The sequence below is a fragment of the Dendropsophus ebraccatus genome, chromosome 6 (genome assembly GCF_027789765.1).
Source record: "Dendropsophus ebraccatus isolate aDenEbr1 chromosome 6, aDenEbr1.pat, whole genome shotgun sequence".
NCBI lineage: Eukaryota > Metazoa > Chordata > Amphibia > Anura > Hylidae > Dendropsophus > Dendropsophus ebraccatus.
Window position 1 is genome coordinate 123,649,234 of NC_091459.1, and position 21,796 is coordinate 123,671,029.

Sequence of the window (21,796 nt, forward strand, 5' to 3'; positions counted from 1 at the left end):
GTCACTTACTGATTCCAAAAATGTTCTCTCCCACATTGATTTGCTGGCTTTAAAATATGGATTACGTCACACTTCACAACATAATATTATATTACCAAACACTCCACTAGATATGTTACATGTCGCATTACCCAAAATTGTTATTTCTGATTGGGTTTCAAAGGGCTTAGTAGAGCTAAACCAGTTATTCCAGGAGGGTGTTTTGTGTTCCTATTTAGACTTGCAACATAAATACGGATTAAATAGTAATAATTGCGAAACTCTCCCAAACAAGAAGATGGAAATCTTCTTCTATTCCTAAAATAGAGGACACAATCCAAGAAATTAACACTACATACAAATATGAGGAGGCTATAGCCTTTGGTAACAACTCTATTAAAAGATTTTGAGAAAACTGGGCACCTTCGACAACGAGCTCTTATATCACACCCTGACACTTTACTATTTTGTTAAATAAGGATCTAGGTTTATAGGCGATTATCTAACTTGTAACTAGATTTTTGTCCATTGTTATACTTTTCTTTCCTTCTGTTGGATTTGTATGTTGTACTGTTTAAAATTGAACAATTGTTCTTAATTGAAAAACTCTGTTAAAACTCAATAAATATATTGAAACAGAAAACCACTCCTGCCCTGGACAGTTCCTGACACGGACAGAGGTGGCAGCAGAGAGCACTGTGTCAGACTGGAAAGAATACACCAATTGCTGCAGAACATACAGCAGTTGATAAGTATTATGCTGCGTTTACACGGAACGATCATGCAAATTTGCACGATAACGATCGAATTTGAACAATTGTACGTGTAAACGCAGCGAACGATCAAGCGACGAGCGAGAAATCGTTCATTTTGATCTTACATGTTCTAAAATCGTCGTTCATCGTTTGCAAAAAAATTGCAGATCGTTCCATGTAAACAGTCATTCACTGATTTTTCCTATGTGCGAGATAGGCTTAAGCGATCGCAAAACGAATTTTCCGTACGATATATCGTTCAGTCTAAACGCTGATCGTTGGAAAAAAATTGTTACTTCGAAATCGTTAATCGTACGATCGGGCGAATTATGGCTCTGTGTAAACGCAGCATTAGAAGACTTAATAGAAGTAAATTACAAATGGCTGCATTGAAAATTCCAGACAGTTTTTGAATACTACCATAGGGTTCCATGGGGGCATCCTTGTTGGAATTTCACACAATTATAGGACGTCCTATAATTTCCGGGCCTATTTTCCAGTGCGGACATCATTCAGGAAAAATCCTGAAGGGTATCTGTGCCCAATAAAAGACTATGGGTCAGAAAATCTAGCTGGATTTCCTGATATGAAATCCAGATAGATTCCTGACGTGTGAAGGGGGCCTTAAAGGGGTATTCCAAGAAAGACTAAGTTGTCCCCTACAAGGCATCACAGGGGTTCGGAACTCTGTTCCCCCCGGCGATCTCCAGATCGGCCCATGGCTCCTTTGTTTTTACTAGAGCTGTGGGTATGGCACATGACCTGCGGCTCTATTCATTCTTTATGGAGCCACCGGAGAAAGCAGAGTACAGTGAACGGATATGTGGTATTGTACGTCTACATCCTTCTTATGACATTACATGAGCAGAAATACCATGGGAAACTAGCTTCACCATGACATCCTCATCTACACAGGAGTGTGTTTTCAAGGGCAACCCTGCAACATTCTCTGTGTTGCCCATAGCAACCAGAGCTCTGCTTTCATTTAGAAAAAGTGAAAGCTGAGCCGTGATTGGTTGCTATGGGTAATCTCCTCCACTGACATGAAACTTCACTAAGGCACAAGGCTAGCCCCACCCACGCATGTCACGTGATCGTGACGTCACCGCAGGTCCTTCAGCTTCTACAGTTCAGCCTCTACCATGTTTAGGAAACCGAATCGTAATCTGCGGGTGCGGAAAGCCGCGTCCAGCGAGGAAGAGGAGGAGGAAGAGCGGGACCGTGGGAAGGTGGAGCGGCCCAAGCGAGCGGAGGGCCGGGGACTGACGTGCGGGACCAAGAAGAGGCAGGAGGCGGCGGAGGACAGTGACGAGCATGGGTGTGAGGAGGACTCCGATCCTCCCCGGGCTGCCGGCCCGCACAGCGCCCTCAGCTTCAGTGTGGAGAAGGAAGGTAAGAGACCACGACACTCCGGCAGCGATCACACTGCTGCGTTTGTGCGACGCCGCTTTGTAGGATACTACGGCCAGTGACGTTATGGCTATAGAATATCTCTCAGCCAATCAGCTCGCTGGGAAGGCCGACTCATTTGCGTACAGCGCATGCTCAGTGGGGCCTTCACGCGAAACGGTATACACATTATGGGCGGAGTTTGTGTGACCCCGCCCTTTTTATAATCTAGTTTACATTCTTTCCTACTAAAACTAGGACAGTTGGCCAGTCTGACGATATTGAGCACTGGGTAGTCATAGCAACAGCGACCATTGGTCACCTGCCGCCTCATTTATCTTTGTTGCCACCTATCACAGCGCAGCTTTCATTTTTCCAGGGCATCAAGAGATGAAAGCTGAGCTGTGATTGGTTGCAATGAGCGACAATGACTGATGCACCAATGAGTGACTGGAGTATTGCATTCTCTGTGTATTAAGCCATGGGGGCATCCATGTGTGGTTCGTATGGTTGCTAAGGCGATACCTGGTAGTGTATAATTGCCTTACTGTCTACCGCCTGGCATGGAGAGGATGTTGCACGCTAACAAGTCATGATGAGATTAACCCTTTAAATGTCGCAGACATGAATAGCCACCCAGTCCTATGCAGAAGCCATTTTTAGTTTCTGGGACCTGGCAATAACAAGGGCAATAAACTTATACTGGAGCTCGATATTTGTATACGGGTCTAGTGGGGGGCTGTAGGGCAGAAAGGGGGAGCGATGCAGCCGTATAACCCCCCCACTCACAGGGATTAACCATAAAGCTGCCATAAATTTGACATTGCTCTCGGCAGTCAAGCCGGGGACTGTTTTTCCTAATGCGCTCATGCACATGCTCTCTCAGGTTGGCAGAGCGTGCACTAAGGGTGCGTTTAGGCTAGGTTCACACTGCGTTTTCAGCATCCGTTTAACGCATCCATTTTTTGCAAAAAACGCATGAAAAACGGATTGCAAAAAACGGATTCATTTGTGTGCATCCGTTTTTCCATTGACTTCCATTATAAAAAAAACGGATCCGTTTTTTTTGGCGGACCAAAAAACGTTGCTGACCCTATTTTTCTGGACGTTAAAAAAAACGGATCCGTTAAACGGATGCTGAAAACGCAGTGTGAACCTAGCCTTACACAGAGAGATTTATCTGACAGATCTTTAAAGCCAAAGCCGGCAACAGGTCATAAAGGAAAGACTGAGATTTCTCTTCTTCAGATCCATTCCTGGCTTTGGCTTCAAAAATCTGTCAGATAAATCCCTGTGTAAAGCGCACCCTTATTCAAAACTGCTGCGGCATCATATCCCCCTAAGAACAAAAGTTGATACCCAGCTTGCTTCATCCTGCCTTCCCCTGACGTCTGCCATCGGGGAGAGTCGGGAGGCCCCCCCATATGGTCATCGGCTTGAGGGGCTCGCAGTTGGATCTGCTCTCAGATGTTCCTCTGTTATTGCAGGTGAGGATGGCTCCTTTAAGATCAGGAAGCCGACAGTAAGCGCCATCGTATTTACAGCCCAGAAGAAGATGGACAGTGGCGGGGAAGGAAGCAGGGCTCGGGAAAAAGGTGAGAAAAGTCCTGAAAGGCGAAAATAATGGAAGCAATGAATCAGCCGGTTACAGTGCGCATATATTATGTCCCATATAGTGCCAGACTATCAGATCATTCCGAATGATTGTGTTTATTAATACTTAGGTGTGGACAGCGAGTCAGACGAGAAGGAGCCTGAAGATGAGGATATGTCCGAGAAGGAAGAATATTCCAGCCCTGCGAATGTCAGTCCAGCGCCATCTCCTCCGCATCACACAGCAGCAGGTCAGCGGGGATCATTCTCTTATACATCTTATAGAACTACATCTATTCTGCTACGCAACCCATTACTGCATACAGGCAGGACAGCACATGAGATATATACACATACCTTCTGTTTTGTCCATGTTTAGTTTAAGAAGATATAGCCAATAGACAATTCTGTAGGGAAAGCATCCTTTGGATAGGCTGTATGTGTGTCCTGTGGATAGGCTGTAATGTGTAAGCGTCATGTGGATAGGCTGTATGTGTCAGCGTCCTGCAAATAGGCTGTATGTGTAAGTGTCCTGTGGGTAGGCGGTGATGTGTAAGCGTCCTGTGGATAGGCTGTGATGTGTAAGCGTCCTGCGTATAGGCTGTGATGTGTAAGCGTCCTGCGGATAGGCTGTAATGTGTAAGCGTCCTGTGGATAGGCTGTAATGTGTAAGCGTCCTGTGGATAGGCTGTAATGTGTAAGCGTCATGTGGATAGGCTGTATGTGTCAGCGTCCTGCAAATAGGCTGTATGTGTAAGTGTCCTGTGGGTAGGCGGTGATGTGTAAGCGTCCTGTGGATAGGCTGTGATGTGTAAGCGTCCTGCGTATAGGCTGTGATGTGTAAGCGTCCTGCGGATAGGCTGTAATGTGTAAGCGTCCTGTGGATAGGCTGTAATGTGTAAGCGTCCTGTGGATAGGCTGTAATGTGTAAGCGTCATGTGGATAGGCTGTATGTGTAAGCGTCCTGTGGATAGGCTGTATGTGTCAGCATCCTGTGGATAGGCTGTATGTGTAAGCGTCCTGTGGATAGGCTGTATGTGGAAGCGTCCTGTGGATAGGCTGTATGTGGAAGCGTCCTGTGGATAGGCTGTATGTGGAAGCGTCCTGTGGATAGGCTGTATGTGGAAGCGTCCTGTGGATAGGCTGTGGCTGGGTTCACACACAGTATATTTTAGGCTGTATTTGGTCCTCATGTCAGGTCCTCATAGCAACCAAAACCAGGAGTGGATTGAAAACACAGAAAGGATCTGTTCACACAATGTTGAAACTGAGTGGATGGCCGTCATATAACAGTAAATAACAGCCATTATTTCAATATAACAGCCGTTGTTTTAAAATAACAGAAAATATTTGCCATTAAATGACGGCCATCCACTCAATTTCAACATTATGTGAACAGATCCTTTCTGTGTTTTCAATCCACTCCTGGTTTTGGTTTCTTTACAGCCTCAAATATATGTAGTGTGAACCCAGCCTGTATGTGTAAGCGTCCTGTGGATAGGCTGTGATGTGTAAGCGTCCTGTGGATAGGCTGTGATGTGTAAGCGTCCTGTGGATAGGCTGTATGTGTAAGCGTCCTGTGGATAGGCTGTATGTGTAAGCGTCCTGTGGATAGGCTGTATGTGAAAGCGTCCTGTGGATAGGCTGTGATGTGTAAGCCTCCTGTGGATAGGCTGTGATGTGTAAGCGTCCTGCGGATAGGCTGTATGTGTAAGCCTCCTGTGGATAGGCTGTATGTGAAAGCGTCCTGTGGATAGGCTGTGATGTGTAAGCGTCCTGCGGATAGGCTGTATGTGAAAGCGTCCTGTGGATAGGCTGTGATGTGTAAGCCTCCTGTGGATAGGCTGTGATGTGTAAGCCTCCTGTGGATAGGCTGTGATGTGTAAGCCTCCTGTGGATAGGCTGTATGTGTAAGCCTCCTGTGGATAGGCTGTAATGTGTAAGCGTCCTGCGGATAGGCTGTAATGTGTGTCCTGTGGATAGGCTGTATGTGTAAGCGTCCTGCGGATAGGCTGTAAGGTGTAAGAGGGGAACCAGAATATATTGGAAAGTTCTGTAACTTTATAATAAACTTTTCTTTTCAATCAGCTTCCTGTTGGCGAATAGGTTGTGGATAGCAATCCCTTCTCTAAGCCCCTGTACACAGCAAATACTGTTAGTTGTGTCTGGTGGAAGAAATTCCCTGTGCTCTAGCCTGAGATTTAGGCTGATACAGCTGTGGATAGGCCATAAAATCCCTTTAAGGTTTGTCTGAGGGTTTACATTTCATGCAACTTTGTGACCGATTCTTCTTGACCTCTTGTTCAGCACAGATGAGATCCCGGGTGCCCGGCAGATCCGAGCGGCTCGCACACAGAGGAGATTGGCCCGGGCTCAGGGAGATTACATATCGCTGGATGTCTCCCATGAACGCTCGGATTCCAGCCAATCAGAGAGTGACGATGAGCTGGACGATCACCAGAAGAGGATTAAATTTGCTCCTGGGGTGAAAACCATTAAAGAGCAAATGGCCGAGGAAATGTGTAAGTTTCTGATTCTGGTTTTATCTCCTTCTCCACATAGGGGCAGCCGCTATGGGGCAGGTGGAAGGGGTGGGGGCAGTCGATCCCATATTGGGACAAGACTCCTCTCTCCAGAGAAGCCATATTGGCTGCATTTTTTTTATTATCATTTTTTTCTTCCATAGCCTCCAGTAGCACATCCGCTAGTGAAGATGAAGAAGCGGATGACTTTCAGGACAAGTGGGAGGAGCAGCAGATAAGGAAAGCGATCAGGTGTCCGCAGGTCTGTATACTGTATGATGGCCAATCAGCTGACCCTATTTTCTGTATACCTATTATGGGTATCATAAAGGGGTCCCGCTATGGAGAGCCCAGTGCAGCTATTTCTCACATGGTTACCCATTTATTTCAGTGGGCACCATGTAATACTTTGCTGCAGGGGAAATGTCTGGTCTCCTGTAGTATGTCAGATTCCAATATACTATGAAAATATAATAATCTACAATTCATAATGTCTTTTTTTTTTTCTCTCCAATAGACTGTGGACAACGATATGTTACATGAACGCAGCCCCCCTCGTGCAAAAAAGAAAGCGGAACCCAAGTTTTCTACCCCCCTAGTGACTGTGGAGGACATCAGAAAGAAGCTGGCTGCAAGGTAAAGATTTTAAATGGGTTAAGTGATTGAGTGATGACCCGCCCCCCTAACTGTTAATAGGGCTAGTTCAGGGAGATTCAGCTGGGTTTAAGAAAAATTCACTATCCCAGGTCTGTAGTCAGTACAGGCGATTTTAAGAAACTTCGTAATTGGGTTTATTAGCCGAAAAATGCATTTTTATTATGAAAAAGCAGTTTGAAGCTCTCCCTCCTGTCTTCATTGTTCTCTATGGAGAGGGGAGGGGTGGAGGGAGATGAGGCACCAAAACAGGACAACAAAGAGTTAATTTACAGCTACGTCACTGGGCTATCTCCTCTGAAATCAGCACTGATCTCTGAATACTGGCTTTCACACAGGTCTGCTGTGTAATCCTTTGTTCTCTGCTCTCTGCTGCTGACTAATCTTCCTCCTTTCTCCTCCCCTCTCCATAGAACAGACAGGGCACGTCTGATGCAACAAAACATGATTTCCTGATAATGAGCAGTGGATGAGAGAGAGGGGGGGCTGGGGAAAGTCTTTTTGAATGCAGATAATGGCATATTTGCCTAATAAACCCAAATACAAAGTTTCTTAAAATCGCCTGGACTAAAAAAAAAAAAAAATACGACAATGACATTTTAAGACTTCAGACCCCTAAACTTATTCAGGCCATGCTAATGCACACCCATGAGTGGACCCCAAAACTCATTTGAACCCCTGACCAGACCCTGAAACTCATTTCATCCCAGACGGGATCCAGAAAATCATTCACACTCTTAACTATACTTTGAATCTCAACCCCATGGCCTGTTTGACTCCCAAGGGCAGCATCCAACTTCTTCAGCCACCGGTTATCAAATGCAGAACACTCGGACTCGAGCATGCTCCAGCCGCTCACCTCTAGTCCTCATACTTAGATTTTTCCCTTTCTTTTTCATCCTTCAGGATAGCCTCCATAGAAGAGGTGCACAGAGCACACGTCTTAGACTGTGAAAAATACACCCACGATCTTGAGAATGCGAAGAATACACTGCAGAAGCTCGAGACGTCATCGGGTGAGAAAAGCTACAAATTCTTCAAGGAGATGAAAGTTTACGTGGAGAACTTTGTCGACTGTCTCAATGAAAAGGTAATGAGGTGGGAGTAGGATGAGGAGACTTAAAGTGACACTGTCACCCCCTTTTTGCATTCTGACATCTCTACACAGGTTTTCATACCTTATTTTATATCATAGGTCATGGTGCTTGTTCAAGTAAAAAGTGATCTTTTATCAACGGCAGATTGTGCTAAGTGGGCGGGGCTTCACTGCAACAGTGCCACTTAGACCCGCCCACAACACCCCGCCCCTCCACAACGTCATAGGCACATATGCCCCACCCCCTCACCGACCATTGGAACAGGCTGGCCTAAAGGTCTAGGCTCCACCCCCTCTAGGTCGGTCCATACCAATGGGCATTGAGGGGGCGGGGCCTATGTGCTGATGATGTCACAGGGCCAATGGTGATGCTGTGGGGCGGGGATAAGTGGCACTGTGCTGTGAAGCACCGCTCACTTAGCACAATCTGCAGTTGATAAAGGATCACTTTTTACTTGAACAAGCAGCATGACGTATGATCTAAAATAAGGTATGAAAACTGCTAGATTTACCCTTTACACCTGTGTAGAGAAGTCAGAATGCAAAAAGGGGGTGACAGTGTCACTTTAAGTCCTGCCATAATAACTGCTGATTTACTTCTCTACATTCAGAGTTGCTTTCAAAATTCTGCTCTATGGCCCTGGACAATAATTTCTACACTTCATTTAGGCTCCGTTCACACTTATAGCTGTTTTCCACCAGGCTTCAGTTTTATGAATGTGAATGAGGAGTGCTTAACATGTTTAGAAATGATCTGTGATCCTCTTCTCTGGCTTTCTACTTACTGCGTAAAAAGTAGAAAAATGTGTATACCAACACCTGTCATAATCACCTGCCCTGATCCGCTGCCACTGCAACAGCTCCTGCTCCCTGTCACCTCTTATTCCAGATTCCTGTAATAAATAGGGTTCTATTAGACGGCCCAATATTAAAGGGGTTGTTCACATCAATTTTCTTTCTTTCAAATCAACTGCTGCCAGAAAGTTCCAGAGATTTGTAATTTACTTCTATTAAAAATTCCTAAGTCTTCCAGTACTTATTAGCTGCTGTATGTCCTGCAGGTCGTTGTTTATTCTCTTCATTCTGACACAGTGCTCTCTGCTGCAACCTGTCTGTCCATCTCAGGAACTGTCCAGAACAGTTGCATACCCCCATAGAAAACCTCTCCTGCTCTCCAGACTGGAAATAATACACCACATCCTGTGGGGCATACAGCAGCTGATAAGTACAGGAAGACTTGAGATTTTTAAAAAGAATTAAATTACAAATCTCTGGAACCAGTTGATTTGAAAGAAATAAAAAAAAGGTGAACCACCCCTTTAATGAGCAAGCAAGCGGTGACTTGTCAGGTCAGCGCTCGCTGTCTTTGCTATTAAATGCACAGACAGCAAGTGGAGAGGAGCGGTGGGGGCTGCAGGAGGGGCGGCCCGGAAGATCTATAGTCGCCCATAGACGAAGGTGGCGGTCTGCTGCCGCTGCTGCTTTTTCACATAGCACAGGCCAGCAGACCGTTCCTGTCATCGCTTTTGTTCAACATGCTGAAAGACCATGATCAGCTGACATCGTGCTGTCTTTCAGCATGAACTATTACACAAATCGTTTATCATCCGGTACGGCCGGTAATCGCCCAAGTACAGACGATAATTGTTTCGTGTAATAGTGCCTATAGACTGCAGGAACTACTCACTCAGCCGCTGTGATGACCCACCTCAGTCAGTGACTGGCCGAGCAGGTAGTTCCTATGGGGAAGACACCTCACAGAAATCAGAAAGAAGTGGGAGCGGCTGCATGGAATCGGGGCAGGTAAGTATGACTTCTTTTTATATCAGCTTGACTCAATTAAAAATGTTTTTAGGGGGTGAAATTACCGTTTTTAGAAGTTATAGCTATAGATCTAGACCAGCGTTTCCCAACCGGGGTGCCGCGGCACACTGGTGTGCCGTGAGAACCCGCCAGCTGTGCCGCGGGATCCCGGTCGGAAATTAGAAACTGTCCCTTTAATATCCCTAGAAGCTGCGGTCGCGCAGCTTCTAGGGATATGCCGATGGATTGATGTTCCGCCCGCTCACACAGTGAGCGGGCGAAACATTCAATCGCGCACAATGTCAGAGCAGGACCTGTCAGCGTCCTGCTCTGACATTGACTCCCATAGGCCGCGGCACTTCATGCCAGCAGCCTATGGGAGGCCGGGACGTGACCTCTCCGGCAGGCGTGATGATGTGACGTCATCACGCCTGCCGGAGGTTCAGTCGCCGCGGCTCACAGGACGGAGCCTGAAGAGGAGGGAGAACACACAGCGCCGATTAGGTGAGTATGATGGTTTGTTGTTTTGTTTTTTTTAAAACTATTGGTGCATATTCTCATACTGCAGGGGGCATTATATGGGGGCATACTGCAGGGGGCATTATATGGGGGCATACTGCAGGGGGCATTATATGGGGGCATACTGCAAGGGGCATTATATGGGGGCATACTGCAGGGGGCATTAATATATGGGGGCATACTGCAGTGGGCATTATATGGGGGCATACTGCAAGGGGCATTATATGGGGGCATACTGCAGGGGGCATTATATGGGGGCATACTGCAGGGGGCATTAATATATGGGGGCATATTGCAGGGGGCATTATATGGGGGCATACTGCAGGGGGCATTATATGGGGGCATACTGCAGGGGGCATTATATGGGGGCATACTGCAGGGGGCATTATATGGGGCATACTGCAGGGGGCATTAATATATGGGGGCATACTGCAGAGGGCATTATTAATATATGGGGGCATACTGCAGAGGGCATTATTAATATATGGGGGCATACTGCAGAGGGCATTATTAATATATGGGGGCATACTGCAGGGGGCATTAATATATGGGGGCATACTGCAGGGGGCATTATATGGGGGCATACTGCAGGGGGCATTATATGGGGGCATACTGCAGGGGGCATTAATATATGGGGGCATACTGCAGGGGGCATTATATGGGGGCATACTGCAGGGGGCATTATAGGGGGCATACTGCAGGGGGCATTAATATATGGGGGCATACTGCAGAGGGCATTATTAATATATGGGGGCATACTGCAGAGGGCATTATTAATATATGGGGGCATACTGCAGAGGGCATTATTAATATATGGGGGCATACTGCAGGGGGCATTATTATTATATGGGGGCATACTGCAGGGGGCATTATTATTATATGGGGCATACTGCAGGGGGCATTATTATTATTATATGGGGGCATACTGCAGGGGGCATTATTATTATATGGGGGCATACTGCAGGGGGCATTATTATTATATGGGGCATACTGCAGGGGGCATTATTATTATTATTATATGGGGGCATACTGCAGGGGGCATTATTATTATATGGGGGCATACTGCAGGGGGCATTATTACTGTATGAGGGCAAAGCAGGGGGCACTTGTACTCTGGCCTCATGGCCATAGTACGTCTCATTGTACCCCTTTATACTGCAGTTATATGAGCCACATAATTATCAGCACCATATACTGTGGCTATACAGTGCACATCACCACAGTATATGGTGCTGATAATTATGTGCTCATATACGTGGGACTGTATGTATGAGTTTTCATGGGACTGTTATATATATATATATATATATGGGAATACATGGCACTGTATGTATGAGGTTACATGGGATTGTATATATGAGGGGGTTATCCTTTTTTATTTCACTTTTTTTAAAATGAATAATTTATTGAAAGGATCTCTGCCCGGCATATGTCACTCTTGAGGGCTTAAAAAGCAGCTCTTGTGGTGATAAGAAGCTGATTTAAAACCCCCAAGAGTGAACTCCGTGAACTATATGTATAATATGTACTGTTTTAGTGTCATTTTGTGCCATTTTGGTTGGTGGTGTGCCCCGGGATTTTTTAAGTATAAAAAGTGTGCCGCGGCTCAAAAAAGGTTGAAAATCACTGATCTAGACGATGTTTATGACAGTTGTATATACAAAACTGGTGTAAAAACTGTGCCCTGTTCTTCTTAGATTCAGGAGATTAATCAGTCGGAGTGTGAGATGTCCCAGATCCTGGAGGGTCACAGCAGAGATCTGCTAAAGCGCAGGCAGGAGGATCTCCAGCTCCAGTCTGCTACAATACAAAAGTTTGCCGGTGAGTATATATACCTGTGGGTGCTGTCTGTCATGTCTTTGTTCTCCTCGTGTTCTTAAAGGTTTTCAATGATTTTGTCTGTTACTTTCAGGAACTGGAAATGTGAGTGATATAGAAGCAGATGAGGAAACAAAGAGCCGTCTGCAGGACATGGAGCTGCGAAGGTGACTATGTTACATTGGATTGGTGGGTGATGGGCTCAATGCCAAGATTTCTGGAGGAGGCCTCCCTACTTTAATGGCCCTTTATGATGTACAGTGAATCCACCCAAATATATATATATATGTGTATATATATATATATATATATATATATATATATATATATATACAGTATATATATATATATATATATACAGTATATATATATATATATATATATATATATATATATATATATATATATATATATATATGCAACGAATTTGGTCTGGGTCCGCGGAAACTACACCACTGGATGCACAGTCCTCCCGGGGTACGGCTCTATCCCCCAAAATTTATGCAAAAAAGAAGGTTGAGGACAGCATCATCTTCCAAACGCGTGCTAATTCTTTATTGTGCCAGTACAGAATTAGCACGCTTTTGGAAGATAATGCTGTCCTCAACCTTCTTCTTTTTTGTATATATATATATATATATATATATATATATATATATATATATATATATATATATATATATATATATATATATATATATATATAATATATACATATACACACACAGATGTACTCTTTATTTGTGTATCTGCATATACACATTGTATAAGATTCCTTGTCTTGTTCTCTATACTCAATAAAGCTCTAAATCAGAAAAGGGAACCCTTGGCCCTCCAGCTGTTGTACAACTACAATTCCTATCATGCCCAGACAGCTTTGGCAGAGAATTGTAGTTCTGCAACAGCTGGAGGGCAGCAGGTCGCCCTTCCTTGACCTAAATCCTTGGTGCATGTACTGTACATGTATGGAGTTGGTATTTCCTGCACTGGTCATACATATAGGGCATGGGGATGGTACTGCCGACACTTTTCTATAACAGCTGGGATTGGAGTTGACTTTGATCCCAAACATTTATTGGCTCAGATGCACCAGTCTATAGCGAACATTGCATCTAAGTGGTTACATAGAGGAAGGGGACTTGCCTTCATTATTTGGATTCACTTTATAATTGAGGGGTCCAACCTTCCTGAGAAAGAAGAAGACCCGGTGCTGATTCAGTGCTGCTGTCCCGCTACGCAAGGAAATATAGCAGAGTCCAACTACTTTAAGAATAGCTACATGGTGAGCAATAGAAAGACTTTAGACTTATGGATCTGTACACTGCACACTTGTGTATTCATAAATCAGCAACTAAGGGGCATTGTACCCAGCTGAGCACCGCTGCCCCTTTGGTTTACCAATGAGCAGAGTTTCTTTTTTTGATGATAGGCATTTTATAAAGGACGCCCCAGGTAACTGACAGAGGAGACAAGTGGGATGTGGAAACTTTAAGGTCCTTTTACACTAACAGATTTGTCAGCTGTGGGCAAGATGGGCTCTTGTTTGCAGTGCCTTTACACAGCACAACAAGTTGAGTGGCTGGGCTACACGAACAATCCTTGTATCATTTGTGTAGCCATGGAAACTGACAGCACGGATATACATATATCCGTGCTGTCAGTTTTCAGATCACACTGCAGTACATACTTACTGCTCCTGTCATCGGACATGCTCTTCTCTGTTTTTCCTGTTCAGCCACTGTGTCTTCAGGCCCCACATCCTCTGACTGCCAATCATAATGGAGGAGGCAGGGGTCTGAAGCTACAGCGGGCAAAACTACAATTCCCATCATGCCTGGTCAGCCAAAGCTAAAGCTTTGGCTGTCCAAGCATGATGGGAATTGTAGTTTTGCTACAGCTGGAGGGCCAAAGGTTCCCCATCCCTGCTTTAGAGGCACAATCACTTCCTATTACTTGGGTGTCATTCCAGTAATTCGCCTGTAGAGGGCAGCAAATACATGAGTTATCAGGCTTATGGGCTAAGTGGATTTAGTTTTCTTTTGCAGGAGGAGAAGACGGCAGAAGCGTGAGGATTCTGGTCAGATAGATCACCATGAAGGCTTGTCCAGTGATGATGAGCTGCCTCCCGAACAAGAAAGGGAATACAAACAGAATCGAGGTAATGGTGGAGCAGGAGAGATGCCTCACTGTGTGTGGTTAGAACGCCACTGACAACACATCTTATATAGACGAGAATGCTTCCATTCACTGACCGCACCAAGAGATCTTGAAAATGTGGATGAATCAAATCATACAATGTATTAGCAATCAGCAATCAGTAGGACCTATCATTTTATAATGATTTATGCTTCCCACCTACAGATGACGTCCTCCTCCTATGTAAACCCATCTTTGAAGACGTCCATGAGGATTTCTGCCAAGTTAAAAATATCCTGAGCAAGTTTGATGAGTGGAGGGAGCGGTTCCCGGAGACGTATTACGATGCTTACATTAGCCTGTGTATTCCCAAACTGCTGAGCCCTCTGGTCCGGGTGCAGATAATAAACTGGAATCCTCTGCAGGTGCAGCCATAGTACTATGTTATGTCACAGGTTGCCTGAATTGGATTATATATGTAATCTTTACTTCACCTCTTCTGTGTATCGTCGTAGTTGATCTTTGTTCTTCTTTGTTTAGGAAACCGAGGACCTTGAGCAGATGTCGTGGTATCGTGACCTGGATGATTTCTGCTTTAGCAAAGCTGACCAAGAAAACAACATGGAGGACGACCCAGATCATAAAGTGCTGAGTGCAGTCATTGAGAAAACTGTGATTCCCAAAGTATCAGGTGAGAATTACAGTACATGGATGTATAGGAGATTTTTTGTCTGTTGTGTATATACATTACATCACTTATCCTGTACTGATCCTGAGTTACATCCTGTATTATACTCCAGAGCTGCACTCACTATTCTGCTGGTGGGGTCACTGTGTACATACATTACATTACTTATCCTGTATTTTTCTCCAGAGCTGCACTCACTATTCTGCTGGTGGGGTCACTGTGTACATACATTACATTACTTATCCTGTACTGATCCTGAGTTACATCCTGTATTATACTCCAGAGCTGCACTCACTATTTTGCTGGTGGGGTCACTGTGTACATACATTACATCACTTATCCTGTACTGATCCTGAGTTACATCTTGTATTATACTCCAGAGCTGCACTTACTATTCTGCTGGTGGGGTCCATATGTACATATATTACATTACTTATCCTGCACTGATCCTGAGTTACATCCTGTATTATACCCAGAGCTGCACTGACTGTTCTGCTGGTGGGGTCACTGTGTATGTACAGTAATGTGAACTGAGCCCTAGATGAACAATACATCAGAACTTGTTTCCTATATATGAATACAGGTTAAACAATCTAAACTGTTTGTAATCTTCTGTTTTAGGGATTGTAGAGAATGTGTGGGATCCCTTGTCATCTGTTCAGACTGGCAGACTGGTGCATTTCTGCAAAACACATGTACTAGGAGATGAGAAAAGCAAAGCTGTGCAGGTGAGGTGATGGATATGCCCATGTGATGACCATGGCTCCTATGTCTATATTCTATACAGGGGATCACCTCATTCACTGTTGATGACGATGATAGGATAAATGATACCTGTAATGGTTTACTTTGCATTGAGAATTTCAGTTCTTGTATTTTTCAGGGTCTCATCACTTGTCTGGTTTCAAGACTAAAGAAATCCATAGAAGATGATGTATTTATTCCTCTCTACCCTAGGAGGTATGATCATCTGGTTTCTACATGTATTGAAACAGCTTTTCCTGTATAATGTGGTGAGGTTCATCCTTAGGTAATCACCATCAGATTGACAACCCCACTCCAGGGATCGCCACTGTTTACCAGTCACAGTGCCATTCTTATAGTAGTGGTTGTGCCTGGTATTACAGTCCATTCCTATGCACTTTAAAGGGAATCTGTCATCATGCGTAGAGCTCAAGTGTCAAAGGGGCGTTACCAAACCTCAGTGTCATGAAAGAAGGAAGATTTGTGCTGCTGAAGTATTTGGCTTTCAGTATACACTTATAAGAACCCCTGGACTGTGAGATGTCTTGCAAATGCATATGTAAATGTCTTCAGCTACATAAACCCGGACTTCCACTTTAAGCATTACTGACATTGAATACCAAAACGTGGCAGTGACAGTTTATTAGATGAGGACTAGAAATACTCAGGATCAGGTTGTGTGATCCTAGATTTTAGGGTCCTGATCTGTGATGTAACCACAGAAGACTGAGCCGCTGTGTCCTTTTATTGTTGCAGATTTTTAGAGGACAGGAATTCTCCTCATTCAAAATTTCAGGAGAGACAGTTCTGGTCCGCTGTAAAAGTAAGTCATGTGACTATGGTTCTTCTGCACGTTACAAGGAGTCTGTTCTTGTAGACACAAGTGACTGGCTCAGATTTGCAAAGGCTATGTTAACCTCAAAGGGTTTGGAGTTTACATTGATATCTCCATAAGATTTGATGGGAAGAATAGTAAAGCATTATCCTCCCCATCAGAATGAGGTACACCATGACAAAACCTAACAGGGCCCTGTTATAACTTGAAGGAGAAGTCTGGAAATTTCTAAAATGCGGCAGGGGGGGATTGATTACAATTACTAACTTACCTCTCCCCGTGCCCCCGATGAGGGGCAGAACCGGCCTCTGGACCCCTGCCAGACTCCGGGATCTCAGGCACTGACACGTCACGACCCAGCTGATGGACTAGCTGCTCAGCCAGTCAGTGACTAGGGAGGGACACCGCTTAAGTCATTTTAGAAATCGACGGACTTCTCTTTTAATGGGCTCTGTTTGACAGACACTGAGAAACGTTTTGGCTTCTGTTATAATAGAAACAATGATGGCAGTGTGAACAGAGCTTAAAGTGACACTGTCACCTCCTTTGTGCATTTTGACATCTCTACACAGGTGTAAAGGGTAAATTTAGCGGTTTTCATACCTTATTTTATATCATATGTCATGGTGCTTGTTCAAGTAAAAAGTCATCTTTTATCAACTGCAGATTGAGTTAAGTGAGCGTGGCCTTGCGGCATTAGCGCCACTTAGCCCCGCCCACAACGCCACAGTTGATTCCCCCCCCCTCGCTGGCCATTGGAACAGGCTGGCCGAAAGGTCTAGACCCCACTCTTTTTAGATTGGCCAACCAATGGGCGTCGGGGCCAACGGTGCCGTTGTGGGCGGGGCTAAGTGGCGCTAATGCCGCAAGGCCACGCCCACTTAATACAATCTGCAGTTGATAAAAGGACACTTTTTACTTGAACAAGCACCATGACGTATGATATGAAATAAGGTATGAAAAACGCTAAATTTACCCTTTACACCTGTGTAGAGATGTCAGAATGCACAAAGGGGGTGACAGTGTCACTTTAAAGAGGACCTGTCACCCCCTGTGCCGGAGTGACAGGCTCACGACCCCCCGCTAGAGCACCTTATACGTACCTGATCGCGCCGGGTCCCGCTTCTTGAGACGGTTGGGTGACGGAGATTTCAGCGCCCGAAGCCCGGCGCACACGCTCCTGAGATGAGTACAACTCTCATAGAGAATGACTGGTGAGTCCGACGCTCCGTCATTCTCTATGAGCGTTGGACTTATCGCAGGAGCGTGTGCGCCGGGCTTCGGGCAATGAAATCTCTGTTACCCGACCATCTCAAGAAGCGGGACCCGGCGCGATCAGGTACGTATAAGGTGCTCTAGCGGGGGGTCGAGAGCCTGTCACTCCGACACCGGGGGTGACAGGTTCCCTTTAAAGGGGATAAAATAAATTAACTGGTGTCAGAAAGTTATAGATTTGCTGTATGTCCTGCAGGAAGTGGCGTATTCTTTCCAATCTGACACAGTGCTCTCTGCTGCCGCCTCTGTCCATGTCAGGAACTGTCCAGAGCAGAAGAGGTTTTCAATGGGGATTTGCTACTGCTCTGGACAGTTCCTGACATGGACAGATGTGGCAGCAGAGAGCACTGTGTCAGACTGGAAAGGATACACCACTCCCTGCAGGACATACAGCAGCTCATAAGTACTGGAAGATTTGAGATTTTTAAATAGAATAATTTACAAATCTGATCTGAACACAATTTTTTTTTTAACCGGAATATCCTTTTAATCCAGGCTAATACTTAGATCAGTAACTTGGTGGCACAGTCGCTGTCAATCATTTGTGATTGGTCTGTGTGAATTAGTGATGGGTAGTTCGTGAGTGATTAGTTCAAAATGAACTAATCTTCAGAGTGAACTAGTTCATCTAGTTCACCATCCTGACAGAGATTAGTTCATTATGAACTAAACAGAAAGTGGGAGGAGCCAGTGATCCCTCATCCAGCTCCAGGAAACAAGCTCCCTGCTCTCACACTTGCTCTATAGCTCCTGATGCTGTAAAATAAGGTAGTAAAACACTATTCCGCACACATCACATACAAATATAATAGTAATAATATTAATGACATTGAAATTGCACAGTAGACAGACACAGCCCATATGTGAGAAAGAGAGAGAGAGATTGATTTTCTATGTGTGGTTCATGTCCCTCACCTGTCTTTGGGATTAGATCAGCCTCCTGGAGCCTAGAAGATCAGTCTTGCTAAAATCTTTACCCCCTGGCTCCTGTTCTGTACTCACAATGGTGGCTGCTGATCTGCTTCTCAGCTCCCTCATACACATTCATTATGAGTCAGTCCTCTACACTACCACAGGGGGCAGTGCTGGGCTCAGTGATATGCATCACATTGAACTAGACCTGATTCCTGATTCACTCTCAAACCATTTCGTGCAGTTCATCTAGTTCATTTAGTTCACAGGTCACATGATGCCTCTCTCTATCAGCTCCTCATAGGATATGGCTGGAGAATCAGCAGGCTGTTTTAGAGGATAATTTTCTTTGCTCCCATAGCAACCAATCACAGCTCAGCTTTCTGATATTGCTCTGGCAAGTGAGAGAATTGGAGAATGATGAAAGTTAAACTTTTTTTTTTTTTTTAAAGTAAGCTTTCCAGTACTTATCAGTTGCTGTATGCTCCACATGAAGTCATGTAATCTTCCCAGTCTGACACAGAGCTCCTTGCAACATGACATTCTGTGGGACATACAGCAGCTGATAAGTACTGGGAGGCTTGAATATTTAAAAAATTAAAAAAAGGAAATTACTAACTTGAATAAATAACTTTTGAATTTATTTTCTCCAGAGTACCCCTTTAACAAAAGTTTGTTATATAATGATCAGATGTATTAACTATATCTGATCATTTTAACAAGACTATAACTCCTCCTAGGAGCCACAGCTTCTGTGTAATGAACTAGAACTGTTCAATATCTTCTCAGCAGAATCCAGAGAAATACTGAACTAAATGAACTAATCTTTTGAACTAATCTTTTCAGTGAACTAGTTCATAGTGAACTAATCACCAAAACGAACTAGATTTCCCATCACTAGTGTGAATACTCTAAAATACTTTGCTTTTCACTGCAGTTGTTTGGGAATATTCTCCTATGGGATGGTTTCCTTCAGGAAGAAATCCTGCTGGAGCTGAGCCTGGATAAGCTGCTCAACCGCTACCTCCTCCTGGTTCTTCTGAATGCAGAGCCGGACTCTGAGCTGGTGAACAAATGTCACAAGGTAACGCCTGTCACAGACCTGCCAGTATCGGCATCCTGGTCCTGCAGCCATGTTGTGGCTGCACTGATCAGAAAAAAAACTGTTCAGGTGTGTTACTCAGCTTTGTTTCTCCACAGATAGTCGAGTGTCTACCTCCGAGCTGGTTTAGGGGGCTCGGCAGTGGGGAGACACTAACACGACTGGGGAATTTCAGTAAGCACTTGGTTAACTGCATCCACGCTCTGCACAAGCTGAATGACAGGTCAGTGTCTCATCCATGTAGATTTAGGATCCCTTCTTTCTCGAGGGGTTAACCACTAACCTTTAAGCAGTCCCCTGCATTTACACTATTAGACCTAATCTGCACTTACTTCTAGGAAAGGCATGGTGGTCCTTGTATCTCTGCTGATAAAGATAAAAGCTCAGAATCTGGCAGAGGAGGTTGTTGCCCGGTACGGCCTGGAGGGATGTAACATCACTGTATGACCACCAGCGATCCTGAAGAATGGATCCATCCAACACCGCCATGATCAATCGGTGGTCACATGGCACAGTCTTTACCCAATCTAAAAAATGTAACTACTGCAGTGTCTGTGTCTTGAAAATGGACAAAAATAATTAAAAATGAAAACCTGCCAAATGAAACCACCCGGCCTTATCCATCAGTATCAGCTTTTAGGCACCATCATACAGTCATATTATGGTTCTTATTCCCATCTATACTTTGAGGTGTGTCTGCAGAGGGAAGAAGAGAGGAAGCTTTGTTTTCTTATATTATTTCATCCCCATTGGTTTTGGTCCCATCTGCGGCAGACAGGAATCAGGCCAGAGCCTTGATCATACTTCAGCACAGCAAGTATTAATACTTCACATTTTTAGTGTGCATTAAAGACTGTTAAAAGTGAATCTGTCACTAGGTTTATGACACTTTAAATGAGGGCAGCATAAACTAGTGACAGAAATGCTGATCAGATCGTGTATTACTTACATCATTCTGTTCTGCCGTTCTCCTAATATGCAGGAGAATAGGATTATTGCTGCACCCCACCCTCCAGCTGCTAATTGACTGTTGACTGCCTATACACAGCATGGATAACTGCAAATCAGTAGCTGGTGGGCGGAGTTGCCTGGAGCTCATGAATATCCAGGACTACTGGGCTCATGCACATTCGAGAGGACTACTTAATGTCCATGTTATTCAGGAGGATATCTCTGGATCAGCTGCACAGAACAATGTAATTTATACATCATTCTGTTCAGCTGCTCTGTCACTAGTTTATGCTACCCTGAGATAGGACACCATAAAACTACTGACAGAGTCTCTTTAATGTCCTCCTCTATATGCAGTCCTGTGTCTGAGCCCCTCATGACAGTATGTGGCGCCCTGTGGTTTCCTCAGACATTTATAAGGCAGACCACTTGTGTATTTATTAGACCGTGAATTGTTCCGTCTTTTAAAGAAAATCTTCTGCTATTTGTTACCTTTTTAAATCTACTTTTGTAAACTAATAAATCATTATATATGGATCTTGTCAGACTGAATCTTTATTACTGATTTACATCAAGGAGTTATAATAGGTTGTGACTTGAGTGGAGCTGAAGCATGCTCAAGACCAATTGTTGGGCATATGAATACTGAACTTGTGCCAGAATTAGTCCGCACTCCACATACTACACCACCTCCACACAACCAGACTCCACCAAGACCAGTATAACAGTCTCATGAATACAAATAGGTATGGAGTATAATAAATGGTTATCTCACCATCTCACTGGCATCAATTGGGCGAGCTTCTTTTCCTAATTGGACCGCACATACCTTGGGCAATTGAACACTCCCTGGGTCTTCATATGACACCTTACAGCTGATGTATCATAGTCCTGAGATGCCCAGAAATGCTGCGCTCCCACAGATGTTTCAGAGGAAAGCTCCTCCATCATGCGCAGAGACACAGAGGGATGGACAGCGTTATATGGATACAGTGATTAAAGAGGTACTCCAGGCTCGGAGCCTA

At 44.6% G+C, this 21,796-nt stretch overlaps 1 protein-coding gene across 3 annotated transcripts; it reads left to right on the top strand.

The window, feature by feature from the left end:
• Window positions 1-1,835: 1,835 nt before the first annotated feature.
• Window positions 1,836-21,308, top strand: GCFC2 (GC-rich sequence DNA-binding factor 2). Of its 3 annotated transcripts, none has more exons than XM_069975825.1 (18): window positions 1,836-2,126; window positions 3,611-3,718; window positions 3,848-3,967; window positions 6,029-6,238; window positions 6,403-6,500; window positions 6,756-6,874; window positions 7,799-7,982; window positions 12,008-12,131; window positions 12,223-12,295; window positions 14,174-14,286; window positions 14,490-14,689; window positions 14,805-14,955; window positions 15,574-15,680; window positions 15,836-15,912; window positions 16,453-16,519; window positions 19,656-19,802; window positions 19,919-20,043; window positions 20,159-21,308. In XM_069975825.1, exons 1-18 carry the CDS (start codon window positions 1,877-1,879, stop codon window positions 20,265-20,267), a joined length of 2,382 nt encoding a protein of 793 aa, XP_069831926.1. In that variant the 5' UTR covers window positions 1,836-1,876; the 3' UTR covers window positions 20,268-21,308. The 3 variants fall into 3 exon arrangements, with proteins under 3 accessions (XP_069831926.1, XP_069831928.1, XP_069831927.1); XM_069975827.1 differs by lacking the exon at window positions 1,836-2,126 and adding an exon at window positions 2,544-2,623; XM_069975826.1 differs by lacking the exon at window positions 1,836-2,126 and adding an exon at window positions 2,615-2,651.
• Window positions 21,309-21,796: the final 488 nt, after the last annotated feature.